This window comes from Marmota monax, unplaced genomic scaffold (genome assembly GCF_021218885.2).
Source record: "Marmota monax isolate L192 unplaced genomic scaffold, Marmota_monax_Labrador192_F-V1.1 WCK01_AAM20220418_F8-fsc00024, whole genome shotgun sequence".
Taxonomy (NCBI): domain Eukaryota; kingdom Metazoa; phylum Chordata; class Mammalia; order Rodentia; family Sciuridae; genus Marmota; species Marmota monax.
The window spans coordinates 18,719,097-18,742,211 of record NW_026695224.1 but is presented as its reverse complement, the minus strand read 5'-3'; the positions used below and the strand labels follow the sequence as shown (position 1 = coordinate 18,742,211).

At 36.4% G+C, this 23,115-nt stretch overlaps 1 protein-coding gene across 1 annotated transcript in view; it reads left to right on the top strand.

Annotated features, from left to right (window-relative positions):
- Positions 1-20,415, top strand: part of Terb1 (telomere repeat binding bouquet formation protein 1) — a 36,531-nt gene extending 16,116 nt beyond the window's left edge. The window contains exons 10-17 of the mRNA XM_046434561.1: positions 381-506; positions 1,703-1,863; positions 6,904-7,250; positions 9,846-9,910; positions 10,197-10,292; positions 15,693-15,842; positions 16,138-16,203; positions 20,228-20,415. Coding sequence (XP_046290517.1) covers positions 381-506; positions 1,703-1,863; positions 6,904-7,250; positions 9,846-9,910; positions 10,197-10,292; positions 15,693-15,842; positions 16,138-16,203; positions 20,228-20,415 — 1,199 coding nt within the window. The remainder of the gene's footprint in view (positions 1-380; positions 507-1,702; positions 1,864-6,903; positions 7,251-9,845; positions 9,911-10,196; positions 10,293-15,692; positions 15,843-16,137; positions 16,204-20,227) is intronic.
- Positions 20,416-23,115: the final 2,700 nt, after the last annotated feature.

The following is a 23,115-nucleotide window of genomic DNA, read 5'->3' as shown; positions in this document are numbered from 1 at the left end:
TCAGAAATCATCACTCATGAGTCAGGCTTTTTGTATAAGCGAATTATTTCCTAAATTGAAAATACTTTTAAAATTGGATTTTAATCTACTTTTAAAAATTGTAACTATTTTGGCACACACTTGTAATCACAGCAGCTTGGGAGGTTAATGCAGAAGGGTCACAAGTTCAAAGCCAGCCCCAACAATTTAGTGAGCCCCTAAGCAACTTAATGAGACCCTACCTCCAAATGTAAAAAAAGATGGGGTGGCGGCTAGGAATGTGGCTCAGTGGTTAAGCAACCCTGGGTTCAATCCCTGATACCAAAAGAAGGAATATGATCTGTGCATTTAGTTTTTTGATAAAATAATTGTCTTGTTTTAATTTTTTATATATTTTCCAGAGGAAAATCAGTATGACCTTTTTAAAAACAATGGGCTTCCACTCATGATACAAGCCTTAACAGAATCTCAGAATGAGGAACTAAACAAAGCTGCCACTTTTGTACTTCACAACTGCAAAAAAATTAGTAAGTTTACTATTGCTATAAGAGGGTACCAACCAAAGTTTATAAAGGGGGAGTTGTACATGCTTTAATAAGCCAAGCCCTATTAGCTTCCAGGTTCCTCTTGTACTTGCAAAGCAGAGTATATAATTTGGTTGTGATAACCAAGGTATTTTCAGCATATACAAACCTATATGTAAGAGAACATATAGAGAGCAGCAATAGACATAATTCACTTACTTTATATAACATAACAAATTTAGTTTGTAGGACTTAAGTGATAATCACACTAGTTTCTTAAATTTAAGTCCTAATAAAAATTATATTCATTTATTTTAAAAAATATTTTTGAGTTTCTATTATGTGATAGATATTAGGGATACAGTATAAGAAAATATATAACCTTGTACTCATAGAACTTAATTAGAGGAATAGACAGTAATTGAATAATCTATCCAATGGGATTATATATTACTATAAATTGACATAGGGTTATGAAGGGGTGGACATCGGATATTTGATAGCCTTTAAGAAAGAAATCTGACCAGGACTTGAAGCAGAAAGGCTTTGGAGAAGGTGATTCTTCATCTGAGATCTGATTATCTAGAGTTAATTAGGTAAAAAAGAAGGGAATTTGTTATGGGCAAGTCTCTCATCCCAAGCAACAGGCACACAGGCCCTGTGGTAGGAGGGAAGCTAGTATGTTGAAGGAATTGATGACCATGTGGCTGGAGCATAGAAGCCAATAGCCATGATAAGGATTATTGTCCTTGTAGAAGAAAAACTGTATATAAGATGTGAAGAAAGGATTTTAAAGTTTATATGAAGGAACAACATCGTGAACACTGTTTTAAAAGTAACTATTTGGGGATTGGAGAGGTAGCTTAGTTAGTAACATGCTTAACCTATATGGGACCCTGGGTTTGATCTCCAGTACTAAAAAAAAAACTACTTTAAAACCAGTAGGTATTTATTGTACCTGGAATAACATATTTTCATGTTCTTTTTCCTGTAATTCTGCTTAATTTATGACCGTTTGAGTTCTGGGCCTCTGCCAGACACTCTTATCTTATATTTATTTTCAGTATCGGTTGAGTACTTACAGTAGTCTGAATGGACAAAATTTACAGAAGGGGTGGAATGGGGCAGGTGGTTATCCTTTAAGTGTTGCAGTTACTGGTAATGGATAAATTCATCATTTTCCCCCCATTATTATGAAGCTGAGAAATTATCTCTAAGTCTAGGAGAGTATTCTTTTGATGGAGATGAAGCAGAACAATTAAAGGACATAAATGTGAAAGAGAAGAATCTTGAAGAGCACTGGAAGAGAGCAAAGGAAATTCTATACAGAATAGAACAGCTTGAAAGAGAAGGAAATGAGGTTGGATTTTTTTTTTTGTTTCCAAGAATATAGAAGTTTTTCCATATATTTTTTAACAGAGTTGGAGAGTAAAAATTTTTTTCTTCCCAAGTCTAAAAAATATTTTAATGACTTTAAATGTAAAATTTAATTGTAGGGGGTTTGGGATATAGCTCATTTGGTAGAGTGCCTGCCTTATATGCACAAAGCCCTGGGTTCAATTCGCAGCACCACCAAAAAAAAAAAAAATTAATAGTAATAATTGAGGAATCATCCTTGGATACAGAACAAAAGATATTTTTAAAAAGTAGAAATGATACAAGGTGCCTTAGCATATGCCTGTAATCCCAACAACTTGTGAGGCTGAGAAAGAAGGATCACAAGTTTGAGGCCACCGTTGGCAACTTAGAACCTGTCTCAAGATAAAATAAGGACTAGGAATGTGGCTTAGTAAAGTCAAGTCCCCTGGATTCAGTCCTCGATAGAAAAAAAAAAAAGCAGAAATTATGACTAAAATTTAAGAGATATTGAAGAAAGAGGCAACAAGTCTAACATCTGAATTATAGGAGTTTGAGAAAGAAAAAAATCAGTCAAATAATTTACCCCCATTCACATACACATACAATGTACCTTCACAGGGATATGTTTTGAAAAATGTGTAGTTAGGCAGTGTCAGCATTGTGTGAACATCATAGAGTATAATTACAGAAACTGAGATGGTGTAGGTCATTCACTCAACATGATCTCTTGATGCAGTCAAGAGATACAATAAACTTGAGTTTGTGTGGGGCTGCTGCCAGCCTAAAAGAGCATACTGTTTTGTAGTAAACTTGTTTTTACTAGGTGTGGTGATACCATGTCTGTAATCCTGGCAACTCAGGAGGCTGAGGCAGGAGGATTACAAGATGGAGAATAGCCTGGGTAACATAGAATTTTTTATTCTGTATCAGAATAAAAAGTAAAAAGGGATGGGAATGTCTCTCAGTGGTAGAGAGCCCCTGGGTTCAATCTCCAGTATTATTTAAAAAAAAAATACAAGATTTGTGGGGTTTTTTTTTTGTAATTTTTGAGACTGGGTCACACTATATTATCCAGGCTGGCCTCTCTTTTACCATTTTTAATGCCTCAGCCTCCCAAGTACCTGGGATTATAGGTGTGAGCCACCATGTCTGACCTTTTTTTTTTTTTTTTAAGTAGAAGGAATAACATTCTAAAATAATGATTAAAAAGTATGATAAATAAATATGTAAACCAGCAACACTGTTATCAAATATTATGTACTTTTGTTTTTATATAACTAGTAGTACAATAGATTTATTTACACTGGCATCACCATAAGCATGAGTGATGTGTTGTGCAAAAGTGGCTCAGTGGTAGATTGCTTGTGTGAGGCACTGGGTTCGATGCTCAGTAAAATAAATAAGTAAATAAATAAAATTGTTATGTCCAGCTACAACTAAAAATATTTTAAAAAATGGATATCGATCTCATCTGTTATGCTATATACTTAGTGGGATCTTTTAATCTGGAGAATTATGTTCTTTAATATGAGGGAAAATTTTACATTGGTCTGTGATGCTACGTACTTCCTTCCATTTTCTTTAAACTTCTTTTTTGAAGCAGTTGGACTTGCAAAATTGGTTTTCCTTGTCATTTCTCTTATTTTCCCTCACTTTATCTTTTTGTTGTGTATCTGGGAAAAGTTCTCACACTTATTTTCTAAACTAACCTATTAGAGTTTTTACTTCTGTTATATTTTTAATTACCAAGTTTCTTTTTTACCTCCATTAAAAGAATCATGGATTTAAGTCTTCATTTAAATTGCCAGATTTTTCTTAGCTATATTAAGGTTAGTTTTCATTTTTAAAGGTTTTTTTTTTTTCTCCTTCATTTGGCATTTTTATTTGTATTTCTGGTGGTTTTAGGTTGTGGCTTATATTTAAGAGTAAGATACTAAAAGTCTCCTTAAAAGTATGTTGATTGAGGATTCATTCAGTGAGTCTATTTCATTGTTATTTGTTTTTGGAGAACCTCCAGTGCCCAATCTCCTGCCTAGAGATTGGCAGTGAGTATTTTGGAGTCAAAATGGAAGAAGAGAGTGTGGGTGTCCTATTATACAGTATGTAATATTTACTGAGTCTTAATTCTTGACTAGCATTTTGCCTTCAGCTTTGCTTAGTGCACTTCAGTGCAGAGATTAAGTTTTAGCCCCCTGACTAAACTGCCAGCCTTGGGAAAGAAGCAGAAGAAGGATGACCCCCTGTTAGGAGTTAGGATCAGTAGTTCCCCAAAAAACTGCTCTTTACCTGCTTGATTGAACCCAGGGGTGCTTTACCACTGAACTATACCTACAGCTCTTTTTATTGATTTTTTTTTTTTTTTTTTTTGAGGTAGGGTTTTGCTAAGTTGCTTAGGGCTTAAGTTGCTGAGGCTGGCCTCCAACTTGTGGTCCTTCTGTCTCATCCTCTCAAGTCACTATCACTAGGATTATAGGCATGTACCACCATGCCTGGCCCACCTGCTTTTTAAAGACTTTCATCCAATCTTGTTTTATTTTTATAATTATGTATGTGCATGTGTATGTATGTGTGTATGGGTGGATACTGGGCATTGAACCCAGCGATGCTCGTTGCCATTGTTTTGCATCCCTAGTCCTTTTTACTTTTTACTTTGACTCAGGGTTTTGGTAAGTTTCTGAGGATCTCCCTAAATTGCTGAGGCTGACCTCAGATTATCCATTTGCCTTAGTCCTCACCCCCAACTCACTGAAATCACAGGCAGAACCACACCCAGCTCCACTCTTGTTTTAACTCTGCCTTCACATCCCACCTTGTAGAGTTTCTTGGTAGTTATATTTCATAAGTCTTTTGAGGGTTTGGTGGTTTATCTTAGTTTGTTGGATTTTCCCTTTATCAACTTTGGATTCAGCTTTACCAGATTTGCTGAGTAGATTGTCACTTATGTATCTGCTTTCTAGTTTTGAATTTTTTTTGGATGGGATGACCAGGGATTGAACTCAGAGGCACTCGACCACTGGGCCACATCCCCAGTCCTATTTTGTATTTTATTTAGAGGCAAGGTCTCATTGAGTTGCTTAGCACATCACTTTTGCTGAGGCTGGCTTTGGATTCCAGATCCTCCTGCCTTAGCCTCCCAAGCCACTGGTATTACAGGCATATAATGCCCAGCTAGTCTTGATATTTTTGTTGCCTTTATTTCTTCTTCCATTGCTCCTTGCTCTTGTGGGTTTATGCCTTTATAAAAATGGTTGTTTTAATGATTTTTTAAGAGGTCCACAATCAAATATAGATGTTCAATTCATCTTTCTTTAGAAATCTGTTATTTTATATTCTGTTGACTACATTTACTGGCAGTTCTTGTGACATATTAAGGTTCTTTCCAACTTTTAGCTGTTACAAATATTGTTGTAGTTAATAACATAACATACATGTGTAAAAGAAATCTATAGAATTTTTTGTACAAATAGGCAATTTTTATTATGAAAATTTTTGTCAAATTATTTCTTCATAGAAGTTATAACAGTTAATACTCTTACCAGTAGTGTTCATGAGTATGTTTCTCCATACTCTTTTTTTTTTAAGAGAGAGAGAGAGAGAGAATATTAATATTTATTTTTTAGTTATCGGCGGACACAACATCTTTGTGTGTATGTGGTGCTGAGGATCGAACCCTGGCCGCACGCATGCCAGGCAAGCGCGCTACCACTTGAGCCACATCCCCAGCCCTCTCCATAATCTTTTAATCTTTACTAGATGAGGAAGATACCTGAATGTAGGTTTAGTATTAATTTATCATTACAAGTGGGATGGAGAATTTTTTCATGTGTTTAAGGAGATACATGTTTCCTATCCTATGAACTATCTGTTCATTTCTTTTCCCTACTTTGCTATTTCATTTTATTGTGTTTTATTTGGGGGGAGGATTCAAATCCAGTTTCTTTTTATAAAATATTTATTTTTTAGTTATAGTTGGACATAACAGCTTTATTTTATTTATTTTTATGTGGTGCTGAGAATCGAACCCAAGGCCTCGCACATGCTAGGTAAGCCCTCCACCGCTGAGCTACAACCCCGGTCCAGTTTCATTTAATTTCAGTGATGCTAAACCATCTTTTCAGATTCTCCTCTTATGATTCTCCATGATCTTGTCGTAGTTTATATTCAAGTCTCATCTTTGCTGCTTCCCTATATACCATTTACCTACTTTTCTATACTACCATTGATCTTTTTAATATTTCATTATAATAGCTTGACCAATATTATTTCCTGGTGTTTTTTTATTGCCATTGGGTGGGACATAGTAGCACACACCTATTTATCCTAATGGCTCCGAGGCTGAGGCTCCAGTATCAAGAAAAAAATTGATTGCCATGGTTTTGCTTCTGGCCTTTTTTCCTTTGTGACTCCCTCACTCCTCATTGTTCATGGTTCTGAGAGAGCTTTCAAAAAAATTTTCTTTAATGATGCCAGGTGTGGTGGCACATGCCTGTGATCTCAGTTACTTGGGAGACTGAGACAAGAGGATCTCAAGTTCCAGACCAGCCTCAGCAACTTAATAAGACTCTGTCTCAAATTTAAAAAAGGTTTGTGGATGTAGCTAAGAGGCAGAACACTTACCTACCAGGTGTGAGTCCCTGAGTGTTCAATCTTCAGTATTGATAAAGTAAATTATGTGATAAGCATATTAGTTTTCTTGTGTTATGATTTATTGATTTTGTGTGGTGCTGGGAAAGATCTTCACCCCTTAATAATATTGAAATATCATAGTTTCTTTTAGGACATACATGATTTTATTTTTTAAATTTAAAAGTTCATTTTTACCTATTTTTATGTAGACTGTGAGATATCTATATTTTTTCCAGATGTCTCCCCAGTTGTCATTTATTGAAAAAAAATTCCTTTTTTCTCCTAATATAAATTGTTCCTTTTATCATATATGTTCTGTTGACAATTACGAACTTTCTCTACATTATTTAAAGGAAATGTAAAGTGGATTATAAAAATTGATTATTTAAAAACTCTTGTCATTTTTACATTATAGGAAAAAATACCAAGAGGAAAGTATAAGAGTAATATTTCATCTATGAACATAAATATTCAGAATACATTGAAACATCTCCATGCAGATAAGATTGGAGGCACCAAAGCAGAAGATATGAATAAAAGCCAGTCTAGACAGCTCCAGAGTTATAAATCCTGTGGAGTGATGTCTAAACCTTGTGCAAGTGATGACCAAATGAAGACACTCTTAAAGAATACTAATCCAGTTAATGTTTGCTATAGGGAAAGTTGGCAAAATAAGACTTTATGTAAAGCTAATTCAAGCTGCAATCAAAACATATGTGAAGAAATGACTTTTGATAAAAAGAATTCTATTTCTCAATCAAGGTATAGTTTAATAATTGTAACATTTATTCAGCCAACATTTATTATGCGCTACTCTGTGCCACACTGTTAAATATTGGGGATATACAAATGAGAAAACATGGTCTTGGGAGGATCATAAAACAGGAAATTTTGGCAAAAGAGATTGGATGAGGAGGTGGGCCAATTCATGTAGCACCTTGCATGTCATACTCAAGATTTTTGATTTTAACTGATAAGGTATTAGAAGCCATTGAGTGACATAATCAGATTGAAATTTTAGAAAGTATACTAATAAAAGAAAACCTAAATGAGGCAATCTACTCAAAGTATTAGTGCAAGCATATCTGCTGGCAATGTGGCAGAAAAACAGTTTGTAACAGTATGATAAAGGGAATAGGCTGTGGTGAAAATCTAGTTTGGCATTGCCCTTTTGTTTCCCATACTTCATTTCCAATACATACCCTTTCTCCCTCAAAGTTCAGCCTAGAATTGTAGCTTTTCTTCTTAAACCCTTTTGTATTGTCCTCTTCTGATGGTTTCTGTGCTTAAGAAGATGAAGAAGTTGTGGTTTGGGCAGGTTGCAGGATAAAACAAGTATCAGGAAGATGAATTACACCATAACCACTCCCTTTGGGCATGGTGGCACATGCCTATAATCTCAGTGACTCTGGAGGCTGAGGCAGGAGAGTCACAAGTTTGAGGCCAGCCTCAGCAATTTACTGAGCTCCTGTCTCAATAAAAATTAAAAAGAGGGCTGGGGATGTGGCTCAAGCGGTAGCGCGCTCGCCTGGCATGCGTGCGGCCCGGGTTCGATCCTCAGCACCACATACCAACAAAGATGTTGTGTCCGCCGAAAACTAAAATAAATGTTAAAAAAAATTCTCTCTCTCTCTCTCTCTCTCTCTCTCTCTCTCTCTCTCTCTCTTAAAAAAAAAAAAAAAAAAATTAAAAAGAGCCAGGTGCAGTGGCACATACCTTAATCCCAGCAACTTGGGAAGCTAAGGCAGGATAATTCCAAGTTCAAAGCCAGCCTCAGCAATTTAGCGAGGCCCTAAGCAACTTAATGAGACCCTGTCTCTGAATAAAAAATAAAAAGGGGCTGGGAATGTGGCTCATTGGTTAAGTCCCCTGGGTTCAGTACCTGGTACCAAAACAAAAATAAATAAATAAATAAATAGGGGTTAGGGAAGTAGCCCCCTGGTAAAGTGCCCCTGGGTTCAAGCCTCAGTACCAAAAAACAAAAGCAAACTAACAAAAAAACTACTCTTGATGTTAGTTTTATTATTGTTTTTTTGTTTTTGGTATCAGGGATTGAACCAAAAGGTGTTTCATCACTGAGCCACAGCCAATGTTAGTTTTAATTTGATTTTTTTAGGATGTGGAATTTCAAAGCAGTGAGATATATTTTGAGGCCAATTCTTGCCCTCTGGCCCAAACCTTCTACCCATACCCTTCTTCTTCCTTTAGGGTTGACTGTGTTTCTACCTCAGCTGTGTTATTAATGCTATAGTATTAATGTCAGCTGAGTTACTAATGTTTACACTTCCCCTCCTGTGTAGTACTTTCTACAAATACATGTAATAGATATTATAGTGGTACTCTTGCTTCATCTGTCTTCTATCTACTCTTGACCTTTTTGGTATTGTTATTGTGACAGTATAGTCAAAACTTATATTTATTCATTAAGGATTTATTCGTCACTGACACAAATGTTTTGGCAGTCAGGAATAATTTTGTTTAAATGTTTATTTTTTAGTTGTAGTTATCAATACTTTTATTTATTTTTATGTGGTGCTGAGGATCGAACCCAGGGCCTCCCACATGCTCAGTGAGCGCTCTACCGCTGAGCCACAACCCCAACATCCCCGCCCCAGAATTTTTAAATTCAGGTCCTTAAATGATTATTTTTAATATACTTTGCTATTCCTTTTTTTCACTCTCGCTAATTTTGTTCTCTCCTTTTGTGCCCTCCTTCCTTTCTTCCTTCTTTTCATAATCTTATTCTTTGTTTCTGCTGACATCAATACTATTGGCCCTCTGAAGGAAGTCTTGTTTAACTTCATTTCTAAAAACAAGGCTATGACTGTTGCAGATCCTACTTTGGCAGAAGTATTAGCTTTTTGTTGCTACTACAAAACAACTAAGGCAATTAACTTAGAAAAGATTTATTTTGGCTCATGGTTTTAGAGGTTACAAAATCTAAAATGGTAGGGGAATGAAGTACCTATTGCTTTGGTCCTTTGGCAAGGGCAGCATATTATGGTGGGATCACCTGGTAGAATAGACCACACCGCATGAGCCACAAAATAAAGAGGATGGGCTTGGGTCCCGTAGTCCCCTTCAAAGGTACACACCAATTGACCTAAGGACGTTCTACAAGTCCCTTACTCAAAGATCCATAGCACCTCCTAATAATGCCAATCTGGAGACTAAGATTTTAACACATACACTTTTGGGGACATTCAATATCCAGAGCATAGCATAGTATATTTTGGTAGATCCTGGCTCCATACTCCTGCTTGCCCAACACCCAGAATCACGTCACTGCTTACAGAAATATTTGACCACCAAACAGTTACCTTTATTTTTAATGATCTCTTATCTATTTTCTTTTAGTGACGGTTTTTTTAAACATCCTACTCATACTGTAAAAAATAGAAAGCAGCAGTTACCAGTAACAGGTATGTTTTAAAATGTTTCTTGTTTTTCAAGAAAACAGATATTTAGGTGATGGATATAGCTAAAAATTTACATTGGTATGTCTGCCCTATGAACTATAGGCCACACCTTTACCGTTCTGATGTAAATGCCTGAGAAATCTTTTACTGACATCCATAATCTTTCTGTTAATCCAACCAAGATGACTGGTTCTATAGTACTGAGATAAAGTTATGAAAATCCTGAGATTTAGTAAATCTTATAAATTTTCATGTATCAAAAAATCATGCATTTTATAATTTTTTACAGATCCATTTGTATTATGTTCAGACATAATAAATAAGGAAGTTGTCAGTTTTCAAGCAACTGAAAATTGTTCCAAAATATTGAAGTATAGGTGTTCAGGTAAGTATTTTTTAATTGTAATTATTTTATAACTGAAGCATTATATGATATTAAATAATAACTAGAATTTATGATAGTTCTACCTTTGTGACTTAAACTTCATTTCCTTTGGATAAATGACAATCTGGAGCATCAAACATTCAAATTAATACTCTATTACCTATATCATGCTGAGCTCCTAACATTTGTTTACACAAAACAATGCAGTTAATACCTCTTTATAACTTTTTTACTGTCTTGTCACAATATCATCTTTAAATTTAACTTGATTGAGCAAAACAGTTTTGTCTTCAGAGAGCAAATATGTATGTATTCTGGATTATGCTGTAAACATTATAGATATTAAGAATTAAACAATGCCTATTTTTATATTTATAATAAATACATTAATGTTTCTACTGTCCCATGCCCCATTATTATTTTTCTGAAAATGTTCCACAGTACTTATCCATTCCTTCTTTCCTTCACACTCCAGTATTTTCTCTTTGTTCACATTTACTGCGCCCATTTGCTCTATGAAGAAAATTGAGGTTCAGCTCAGAACATCACTATTCTTCTATTTCGGATGAAGATATTTACCTCTGTTATGCTAATGCTGATGGCTAGCCATACTCTAAATCCTGATCATCTTTTCTTCCCATTCTAATAATTATAAAATCTTTCTCGTCAGTTCCTTTCTATCCAATAACTTTATTTGGGCCATTTAAACTATGCTTATTTTCCCTTATCTTAAAAAGTCCAAATACTTCGTGTGATTCCCTATACCCTAAAAAGCATTCATCCACTCACTTTTCTTTCCACTGTTTATTGCAAGATTCTTCTCTTGCTGCTTTCAAGTATTTATTCCCTTCTTAACTCTCTGAAACCTGGATCTTTTTTCCTTCTTTCTCCTGAATTTTAAATGTTAAAGCTTATCTGAAACCTTTTTCCCCCCTAAAACCTGTGATTTTAAAAAATAAATTCTTATCTACTTTAGTATCTCCACATTGTTAACTACTATTCCTTTAAATTTCTTCTCAGGAGTCTAAAATTTTTTTTTCCAAAAATTTCCACCCAGGCTCCCTGGAGCTCTGTAATGAACTCACAAGAGTACTACACAATATTTTTGACTTAATAAGGGAAATATAACAACAATAATCAACATTTGATGGACAACTCATGAACTCCTAACTCAAGGTAGTTCATAGTTTCAACATTAGATTGTGTCACATTCCTCTTGAGGATGCCAAGTCTCTCCCTGGCCCTACCCCACAACTGGGGATTGAATTCAAGAGCACTCTGTCACTGAGTTATACCCCCAGCCCTTTTAATTTTTATTTCTTATTTTGAGACAGGGTGTCACCAAGTTGCTCATGATGGCCTCCAACTTGGGATCCTCTTGCCTTAGCCTATCAAGTTGCTAGGATTATAGATGTGTGCCATAGGATCTTTTATATTGCCCAGGCTGGGCTTGAACTCCTAGGCTCCAGTGATCCTTCTGCTTCAGCTTTCTCAGTAGTTTTGGACTATAGGCACATGCTTATATGCCTGGTATCATAATACCATATGAAGCTAGGTTTTTAGAGGTTGTTGTCATGAAAAGCAAACACCACATGAAAATCAATGTGGAGGGCTGGGGATGTGGCTCAAGTGGTAACATGTTCACCTGGCATGCGTGGGGCACTGGGTTTGATCCTCAGAACCACATAAAATAAAATAAAGATGTTGGGTCCACCGAAAACTGAAAAATAAATGTTAAAAAAATCCTCCCCCTCTCTAAAAAAAAAAAAGAAAGAAAAAGAAAATCAATGTGGAACAGGAATGAAAGTTATTGAATCATTAATTTACTCCAGTGTTTGAGAAGTTATGCTGTCCATAATAAGTGTAATTCATAAGAATAAAATACAAATTATAGTTTTCTTTCAATTTAGTTGTATTATTTTTTTCAAATGGCTGCTAAGTCATTAGAACACAAGTAATTAGGAAGCTATTTGGGACCTAACAGAATGGTTAAACATTTCTTTTGGCCTGGGAGTACCATGAACCAAGAACCTCTGATCAGAAGTATCTATTTGGTGGAGCGAATGCTCTGTAACTATTAACCCCATTTCTTTCATCCCTTAGTTTGAGAGATTTTTTTCCTGGTTGTTTCCTCCCTAGTGACCATTATTCATTTCAACAAACATTATGTGGCAGATACTAGGATAAAAGATGTACAGAAGTTGGTTCTTATTGCTTTTTTTCTTACTGCCAAATTTCTGTAGGTGTTCTCCTAAGGCATGATCTGTAATACTTGCTTAACTCTATGACTTTTGTTCTATCATGTCTCATTTTACTGATTTTTTCTTTTTAAGAAATTATATTTAATTAATTTTATTTTTGTGTGTGATATTATGTTGTAACCCCAGGGCCTTGCACACATTAGGCAAGCATGACCAGTGGTCAGTGTCCCCAGCCCTTTAATGATTATTTTCAAATTTGAGTCAAGATATTTGGCTTCTAAGGGCTGGGGATATATCTCAGTTGATAAGATGCTTGCCTTGTATGCACAAGGCTCTGAGTTCGATCCCCAGCACTGCAAAAAAAAGAAAAGAAAGATATTTGACTTCTAGCCAGATACGGTAGTGCATGCCTGTAATTCCTGTGACTTGGGTAGCTGAAACAGGATCACAAGTTTGAGGCCAGCCTCAGCGAATTAGTGAGGCCCTGAGCAACTTAGTGAGACACTGTCTCAAAAAAAAGGCAGGGGATGTGGCTCAGTGATTAAACACACCCCCTGAGTTCAATCCCCAGTACAAAGAATAAATAAATAAAGTTTTAACTTCTACCTTGGTTTATAGCATATTCTTCCACTTTGAGTTGTATCTGGGACATACCACTTCAAGCTTAATGTATCCTAAACATCTTTCTTCCTCTTAAAGTTACCCCCAGCAACTCAGTTTCTGTCAATATTGTTACTATTCTTCAGGTCTCCCAGACTATAACCCTTGAATCATCTGTGACTATTCTTTCTCATTTCCCAATTTCTGGATTTTTTTTTTCCCCCTAGTACTGGGGCTTGAACCCAGGGCCTCACACATGCTAGGTAAGCATTCTACCACTGATCTCATCACCAGTCCAGCCAATTTCTAAGTCTATCAAATTTGGTTCTTTATTCTTTCCTACATGGGACTTTTGGCTTCATGCTTAAATTATTTCAGCAACTTTCTAGCAGTCTTTTGTTCTCAAATGTCTCTAAACACCAACTATAGTATCCATATTGCCGTTAATTTCTTAATATGTGTTTTTTATCTTATCACCATGCTAAAGAACCCTCAGCAGTTCTCTGCAACTCACTGACAATCAGCTCCCCCACCTGGCTTTCAAAATTGTGTAGATTTTTGTCCTGCTTCCACTTGCTAAATTGTACTGAATATTTGCTTGCTTTCAGTGCCAGAAATATGCTATGCTCATTCCAAACTTTACCATTCAATTATGGAATTACTTAGAATTACTCTAAAGTTTTCCTTTACTCCCATAAACTATTTATTTAGTTAGTTAGTTCTGGGGATTGAACCCAGGGATGCCTTACCACTGAGCTACATCCTGAGTTGTTTTCATTTTTTGAAATGGGATCTTGCTAAGTTACTGAGGGTCTCACCAAGTTGCTTCCCTGACCCTAAACTTGAGATCCTCTTGCCTCAGCCTCCAGAATTGCAGGGATTACAGGCATGTGCCACTGTGCCAGGCCCAGCAGTTCATTATTCATCAAATTCTGCCAATTTAGATTAGAAATGTCTTGATTCTTCCCGAAACTGTCTTGTTTCAAAATCCCCTAATTTATTTTCTAGACTATTAAAGTAACCTCTCAAGTGATCCTTTGAGGGTCAGATGACCTTTCTCCAAAGACAAAGAAATCATGTCTTCTTCCTTACTCATAAATATCTTTCAGTTCCTCCCCATTACCTTGAAGACAGTTAAAAACTTTTTAGCAGGGTTTTCAAAACCCTTCTTGGTCTTTCTTTGCAAACTTCCCCAGCTTTATCTTCTCTTCAATATTTTTCTTATACTATATCAGAGTACCTATGAATCTCTGAACACACAATGCTTTTTCACACTTTTGTGCTTTTGTTCATGTTTATTATATCCAAAATGCCCCTACCCCAGTCAAAAATCTGCATTTCCAACTTCTCATCCTTTAGGAATAGGCCACAAATATAATTAGGTGACAGGCTAATGGATAACTTCATAGTAGATGGATGTGGCTGACATGACTTGACTCTAATTTCCATCTTAACATAAAAAAAAAAGATGTTCCTTTTAGTATATTACAGAGAGGGACACAATACTACCTGTTAGGAATTCTAGCAAAAATACCCAAATGTTTGAATCTGATCAATCATCTATATCTTCTAATTACTAGTTTATAGAGTACATGAGAACATTTTAAAGGATACAACTAGGATGCACTGGCATATCCTAGCATTTGGGAAACTGATACTAATGACACGGAAGGAAGAGAGAACTGGTAAATTAAAAGCAACTCATTGGTAGAGCACATGTTCAGCAGGAGTGAGGTCCCAGATTTTACCCCCAGCACCACAAATAAATACATTTATGATTCAGACAACCAGTTGTTGTGTTTTTTTTTTTTAGAGAGAAGAAAGAGAGAATTTTTTAATATTTATTTTTCAGTTTTCAGTGAACACAACATCTTTATTTTTTTATTTTTATGTGGTGCTGAGGATCGAACCCAGCGCCCCGAGTATGCCAGGTGAGCGCGTTACTGCTTGAGCCACATCCCCAGCCCACAACAACCAGTTGTTTTTAAAAAAAGTTTTGAAATGATTGGGAAGCAAGGAAGAAAAAATGATGAAATTTAAATACTGATTAGAGTATGATATTGTGTGTGTGTTTAAAAGAGCCCTTATTCATGAGGGATGCAAACGAAGTATTTGCAGATGGAATGATACTTTAATCCAAATTCCAGTGTGCACATGGGGACAGTAGAGTAGGTGGAGGTGTAGATAAAATGTGATTAGCCACGGCTTAATAGTTACTGAAGTTGGGTGATAAATACATGAGGGTTCATTATACTCTGCCCTTTAATCTCGTGTGTTTAAAATTTTCTGTAAGAAAGAAAATGTTTAAAACAGACAACTGTTTTTAATGATCACATCTCCTGGATGTCTTCCTTCAGAGCTGGCAAACTAGATGCTCTTTTTCTATATCAGTATAACTATCTGTTAACACCTCTGTCTCAATATTTATTTCATTGTAGTGTATTTGTGGTCTTTACTATTTTGCATGAATTGGAGTTTCTTGAAATATGTATAGTTCCTGATTTAACTTTAGTTATAATCATATACATATTTATTTTCATAGATGTGTTAGTGCATATTTTGTAACATCTGTACATCACTTTGATTTGTTTTCTTTTAGGTTGCATAGCAGTAGGAAAACCCCTGAATAGCCGAAATTTTAGCAAGCTCTTGCACTCTTGCCCATACCAATGTGATCGTCACAAAGTCATTGTGGAAGCTGAAGACAGATATAAAAGTGAACTAAGGAAATCACTTATCTGTAACAAAAGTAATTAATCCAGCAGCTTTAAAACTGTAATTATGACTATACCTTCAAAGTGTCATCTAAAGCAGTATGTATATTAAAAGCTAGATGGTAAAATAATGTTGAAAATCTGTCTAAGCAACTAGTAATTTAAGATGTACCCAGGGAGTAGACATAGTCTCTTGTGGTTTAAAAATTCTTCCTTGGCTCACCTAAGTATTTCTACTAGAAGAGAGAAAATGGAAATATACTAATGGATTAATATGCTATTACTCAGATTGAAACTCTACATATGCTAAATGTTTTTTATATTTTTCAGAAATTCTTCTGACCCCACACAGAAGACAGCAACTCAATAATGAATCTACTACTCCTGGACAAATAAGTGAATATATTTAATTTTTAAATAAACTTAAATTTTGCATATTTCTAAGATGAGAGCAGCTGAGTCATTATTCTCAGTCTCATCATTGTTGGGCTCTTAAATGATAGCCCTGGGCTCTAATGAGGGTTATACCTCTGAAGAAAAAAACATCCTTTTCCCCTTTTTAATGGTGTTTGCTAACCTACTGCCTGCCAGCTGGGAAATGAGCAGGGGGAAATGTATATGTATTAAGCACCTGTTCTGTATTTGGTATTTTATAGAGATTATTTCCTTTAATTCTTATAGTATAAGTTAGTAAATAACAGAACTTAGACTCAAATGCAAGCCTTTCTCCAGAAGCCCTTGTTCTATCCTTTAGGTCACATTTCTTTTTTAAGAACAAAATTGCTCTATGTACAGGTGCTTTAGAGACTTTGCAGAAGGTTTTTGTTCATAATTATAGCACTTCAAATGATCAGAATTGAAGAGACAGCCCAGCGCTGTGGTGCACTCTTGTAATCCAGCAGCTCAGAAGGCTGAGGCAGGAAGATCGCAAGTTCAAAGCCACCCTCAGCAATGGTGAGGTGCTCAGCAACTCAGTGAGACACTGTCTACAAACAAAATGCAAAATAGGGCTAGGAATGTGGCTCAGTGATTGAGTGACCCTGAGTTCAATCTCTGGTACTCTCCCCACCAAAAAAATTGAAGAGACAAATAGCATAAGCCTTTACTACCCTACTTAAAAATCAAAATGCTTCTTTAAACAGTTAATTGATGGAAATTTTAACTAAAGTGTTAATGTTTCAGGTTTATCACCATTCAACATATATCAAAGAGATTTAAAAACATTACCATTTTCTTCTTTTCATATGAAGCTAGTACCTGCAGAGTAAGAATAAGTAGTTGAGTACATTACTAGTCAAAGTAATGTGGAGATTAATAACATCAATAGAACCACTCTTACTTATTACAGAGACATTTGGACTTTACATCTAGGTAACATTTTGCCTCACATAATACTTATTTGGCTATTTTCAATGCCAAAACCTTAAAAGAAATTTCAAATTTACTTTATAGATATGGGCCTTTTATTAAGTTAAAAGTTATACGTTTAAATAAAATTTAGTGTAGTAAGGTGGGCCTGGTAGCACGTAACTGTAATCCCAGCAATTTAGGAGGCTAAGGTAGGAGAATTACAACTCAAGGCCAGCCTTAGCAACTTAGTGAGATCCTGTCTCAAATTAAAAAAAGGGCTAGAGATGTGGCTCAGTTGTTAAGAGCCCCTCCCCCAAAGTATAGTAGCACTATAGAGGAGCCCATTTTTTTAAATCATATTTTCTGTAGACACTTAGAATATGTGTATTTTTATTCATAAGACATTATTTTAATAATTATTTTTTTAGTTGTAGGTGGACACATAATATCTTTAGTTCATTTTTATGTGGTGCTAAGGATTGAACTTAGTGCCTCATATGTGCTAGATGAGTATCTACCACTGAGCAACCCCAGCCCTAAGACATTTTTTACACTTGAAAATCTTATTCTTGATAAGGACTCAACAGCAAATTATTATTATTATTATTTAAACATTTTCAATTGTAGATGGACATAATAACTTTATTTACATGGTACCGAGGATCAACCATAGTGCCTCACACGTGCTAGGCAAGCATTCTACAACTGAGCCACAACCCCATCCCTTATCAGCAAATTAATAGTAAGTTTTCAACAATCATGTAACAACTAAAAATTTTACAAAATAAGAATCATCTGTAAACCCTCATGAAATGGGCAGAGATATAATTATACATTGATTATACAGAGTTATCCTAAATACTGTAACATTCCACTATAAATACTGTGTATCTGTGTTGTAGGTCAGACTTACTTTAGCTAAAACCAGTTGATAAGTTGGTCTGCTGTTTTAGATTTCTAATAAGAGCACTAAGCTGTGGGTAGTGGCACATGCCTGTAATCTCAGGGACTTGGGGGGCTGAGGCATGAGGATTGCAAGTTCAGGAGTAGCCTGAGCACTTAGTGAGACCCTGTTTCAAAAATGACAGGGAGCTGGGTGCTGTGGTGTACCCCTGTAATCCCAGCAGCTCAGGAGCCTGAGGCAGGCGGATTGCAAATTCAAAGCAAGCCTCAGCAAAAGCAAGATGCTAAGCAACTCAGTGAGACCCTGTCTCTAAAAGAAATACAAAAGAGTGCTGGGAATGTGGCTCAGTGGTTGAATGCCCCCGAGTTCAGTCCCTAGTGCCTCTAAATAAATAAATAAATAGCTTTACTCTCAACAAATATTTAGTGATCACTGACTATGTTTGAGATACTGTTCTAGACACTGGGGATGCAGTGGTAAATAAACTAAACAAAAATCTCTGCCTTCATAGAGCTTGGATTTTAATTTATAATATTAAGTATTGTTACTTATATTGATTTCTCAGCCTGTGGTAAAATTTTCTTTTTTTTTTTTTTTCTTTTTGTAGTACTGGGGGTTGAACCCAGGGGTGCTCTACTACTGAGCTAGATTCCCTTTATTTTATTTATTTATTTTTATGTGGTGCTGAGGATTAAATCCAGTGCCTCACACATGCTAGACAAGTGCTGTACCACTGAGCTACAACCCAAGCCCTCTCTAGCCATTTTTATTTTAAGAAGGGTCTCACTAAATTGTCCAGATGGGCCTTGAACTTGTGATATCCTACCTGTTTCCTGAGTAGCTGGGATTACAGGCATGTGCCACCACACCCAGTTCTTTTCTGTCTTAAAAAGTATAAACTGTGGCTCTTAGAAAGGTGGATAGATGGCCAACAGTCTTGTCCTGCAAGGGTAAGAATTTCTAAGGATGACCCAACACTTTGATACCAGTGCCTCCTAGATAGCAGCCTCAAGGTGAAATACAAAACCTCCTCCTTGGATTGGGGGTGTAGCTCAGTAATAGAGCATTGCCTAGCTTGTGCACGGCTATGGATTTGATCCCCAGTACTGCAAAACAAAACAAAAAACTACTTTCCAGCATCTACCTACAATAATTACATGACTTATGATTATATGAGTTACTAATGAATTAGGTTTGAAGAATACTGCTTCCTAGTAATCATCACCAGAAGATATTTGTTTACCAACTATGGATTCTTTGTTTTAGAAAGTATCCCTAATCCAGATAGTCAGGCCACATAATGGTGAAGGAAGTTTCTATCTTTTTGAGTTTTGATCAAGCTGAGCACCCATATTGGTAGTGAACATGTTTTGTAAAATAAATTTCAGAAGACCCTTATTCTTAAAAATGTTAATCAAACCTCTGATAAGTGGATGCTAATCCATAATAGGAGGGCATGGGATGAGTGGAGGAATTTTGAATGGGGCAAAGGGGAGGCGAGGAGGGGTCATGGAGATAGTAGGAAAGATGGTGGAATGAGACGGACATCATTACCCTAGGTACATGTATGATTGCACGAATGGTGTGATCCTACTTTGGGTACAACCAGAGAAGTCAAAAAATTTTGCTCCATTTGTATATAATGAATTGAAGAGTGTTCTGCTGTCGTGTATAACTGATTAGAACAAAGAAATAAATTTTATAAAAAATCAAGTCATCTGTGAATAAACGGATTTAATTTTTTTCTTCAAAAAATATCAATCAAACCTAGTATTTAACAAGTATTGATATTGTTTTCTATTCTATAAACTTATGGAGTCCTTTGGGAAAACTGTATCTAAGATAGGTAAACTGTTAACTATCCTTACAGGAATGTTGAATTAACCAAATGTTTTATAACCTTTTGTTTCTTGATGGAAAGATGTTACATGTATCATTATAAAAAATTGTTATAGTAATTGAAGAAGTACCAATAATAGCACTTAAAATAGTAGGCCCTCAGATTTTTAAAAATTGAAGTGGATTTTCATATGATGAATATCCCAGGCATGAAATACTCTCACTCTAGTTTATATCCATAAGTAAATTACACATTCATTTGGGTTTCGAGAAGACTCCTTTTTTTCACCAAGTACTAATATGTTCTACAATTCTCATTAATTACAGAAAAAAGAAGAATTCGTAAAAACTTTACTAAAGAAGAAGTAAATTACCTTTTCTGTGGAGTTAAGAAAATGGGAAATCATTGGAATTCAATTTTGTGGTCTTTCCCCTTTCAGCAAGGACGGACAGCTGTAGACCTTGCTCAAAAATACCACAACCTGATCAAACGCCCCATGTGTACAACTCCTTGATTGGAAGAGACTTTGTCAATTTTTAGTTTAGACTATAGGTATGGTGCCTTGAAAGATAAAATGTTAAATATTATTCTAAATCCCCATGAGGCAGGGAATGTAGAAACAAGTATAAGTTTAATTAAACAGTTTTTGTGATGCTGGAACTCTTCAAATTATTACAATAATTTCTAAAGCAAATACATTTTCACTGTGCATAGTCATATAAAATTCTTCCATAAGGTCAAACATATGTTTAGGAATATGACTTAATTCTTAAGCTCAGAGAACGTGGCTCAGAGGAAAGAAGTTATTGGCTTTTAAACATTATTTCACATTATACTGCAATGAACATTATGTGGACATACGGATTTTAGTATTTTTGCTCAGTGCCAAAGTCCCTCCCTAGAACTCAGAATGTTTTCTCAAGCTGTTCAACTGAGGTTCCCACCCACTAAATCAATGTTTTACATTTTGTTAATTAAAAAAATTGGGAGGGGGGACACTAGGGATTGAACCCAGGGGTTTCTATCACTGAACCATATCCCTAGCCCTTTTTATTTTTTTGAGACAGGGCTTTGTTAAGTTGCCAAAGCAGGCCTTGAACTTTCAATCCTCCTGCCTCAGGAGGGGATTATAGGCATGCAAGTAGCCAAAATGTTTCTTCTAAAAACTAATGATATATTGCTTTGAGTAGTTGGATTTACTTTTGGTGTATGTATTTTTGCTTTAGCTTTTTAAACGTATCTATTACTTTCCCCTTCTGTCCCTATACATCTTTTAGGCTTTGTGCTAATGGGATAACATGCTGCAGCATAGCAGTGCTATGTACCTTAGTTACTGACCATAGGCCATCTGTTTGTAAAATGTGTCCAAAGAGAAGTGTAACCCTAAGAAATGTGGCTTGACTAATGACCCTGTGAGGTTTATGAACTGGACACTTCTTGGCATTCCACATGATCAACTCAGATTATAGTTAATGCAGTTTCAATTCTTAATATTATAATTTTATTTTCAAATAATGATTATCTTTATTTGCTAAGGCATAAGCTTATAGTGATGATAGCACCATGAATTGGCTGGGGCAGGCTTCATCATCAGTCCTTTCTGGCCTGTTCTTTGACAGTCCTTAATGATATCATCTACTTTGTTTATGTTGAGAATGGTCAAATGCTCCTTTGAAATCTGCATTTGTTATGTTTGTAGAATCCTCCTACCTGGTGGTATTCCTCCAAGAAAAGAAAAGATATTGTGTAAATTTAATGCTGTTTTCCAACTACTCATATTAGAGTATCACCTAGTGCTGTTTAAGCTCACTGGCTTAACAGTTTTCAACTCCCATCCTCTGCCTGTGAAAATACAGACACTGCTTACCCTTCTATAATTTCTAACACTTTGCTTGATCTTCCCAGGCTTCCAGGGATGTAATATATTTAATGTTTTTTTATTCCTGATCTTTTGCTTAAAATATATCCAGGTTTGCAGATGATATGCTCATTTGTTGGATGCTATAATTTACTATGCCCAGTTTTTTGGCAGAGCCAGGATCACTATCATGTGAAACCCACTTAAGTGGTTGCTCTTCTGTCATCCCATTCACTTGTGATATTTAGCAGTGCCTTGTAAACGGTAGTCTGCTTCCATCAAAACATTGAGAACACTCAGGCCACACCTAACTTTACCCTTGTGCAGTTTTCTTTCCTCCTCTTCCTTCTCCCTGCACCTTCCTCTTTCACATCCCCTACCCCTTTTCTTATGCCCCCCCCCCAAAGGAAATGAAAGTTTAATTTTGGTGTCAAAGGCTGGATGCCTGAAAAAAAATTTTTTTCCCCTCAGGTGCTGATGACTGAACCCAGGAAGACCTCAGGCATGTTAGCCAAGTACCAAGCGCTCTAATACTGAGCCCATGTCCAGCCCGCTGAAAATATATTTTTTTAACTCTTAGTAAAACAAACCCAAACATATGGTTCACTGGGGTGAACAGTCTTAATAAGATTTACGAAGGTGGAGGTGAAAAGCAGGATACTTATGAGGATTTGAGAATCTTGTTTAAGGCCGATCTTTCACTGCAGGGATTGATGAAGATTAGGTTAAATTCACGATATAGCAGTTTCAGATTAGTGAGTACAATAAGTACCAAGACGCCACCTTCTAGCATCCAAATTCTGAACTTCAGGTTCCTCATCGGTCAAAGGTAAGTTTTTGTTTTGGGTTTTTTTTTTTTTTTTTTTTTTGCGCGGGTAGTTAGTGAGGACTGAATCCAGAGAGTGCTTTGCCGCTGAGCAAAATCCCCAGCCTCTTTTATTTTTTGAGACCGGTTCTCGCTGTCTTTGGGGCCTGAAATTTGCAATCCTGCCTCAGACCCCCGAGTCCCGAGGACTACAGGGGTGGGCCGCCGTGCCTGTAGTAAGATTGGGATAGTGTGTGGCCCTGGCACACTGTGAGGGCTAGCTACGTGGTGCTGTCGAGCATCAGTCTTACTCCAAAGAGTGGGTTGCCGCGTCAGTCCACGGGGCTCCCTAGCACTAGACAGACCCAGGTAACTGCGAGCCGGGCTGGGTCCTGGGGAGGGCGCTGCGCCGCGCCCCTCAGCCAGCAGAGGGCGCCACCGCATTCTGAGTCCGGGCGGCGCCCGCCTCCCTCCTACCTCCTCCTGCAAGGCTGCCCTAGCACTTGCCTGACTACCGCTACCGCAGCGGCCGCGCGACCCGTAGGAGCCCG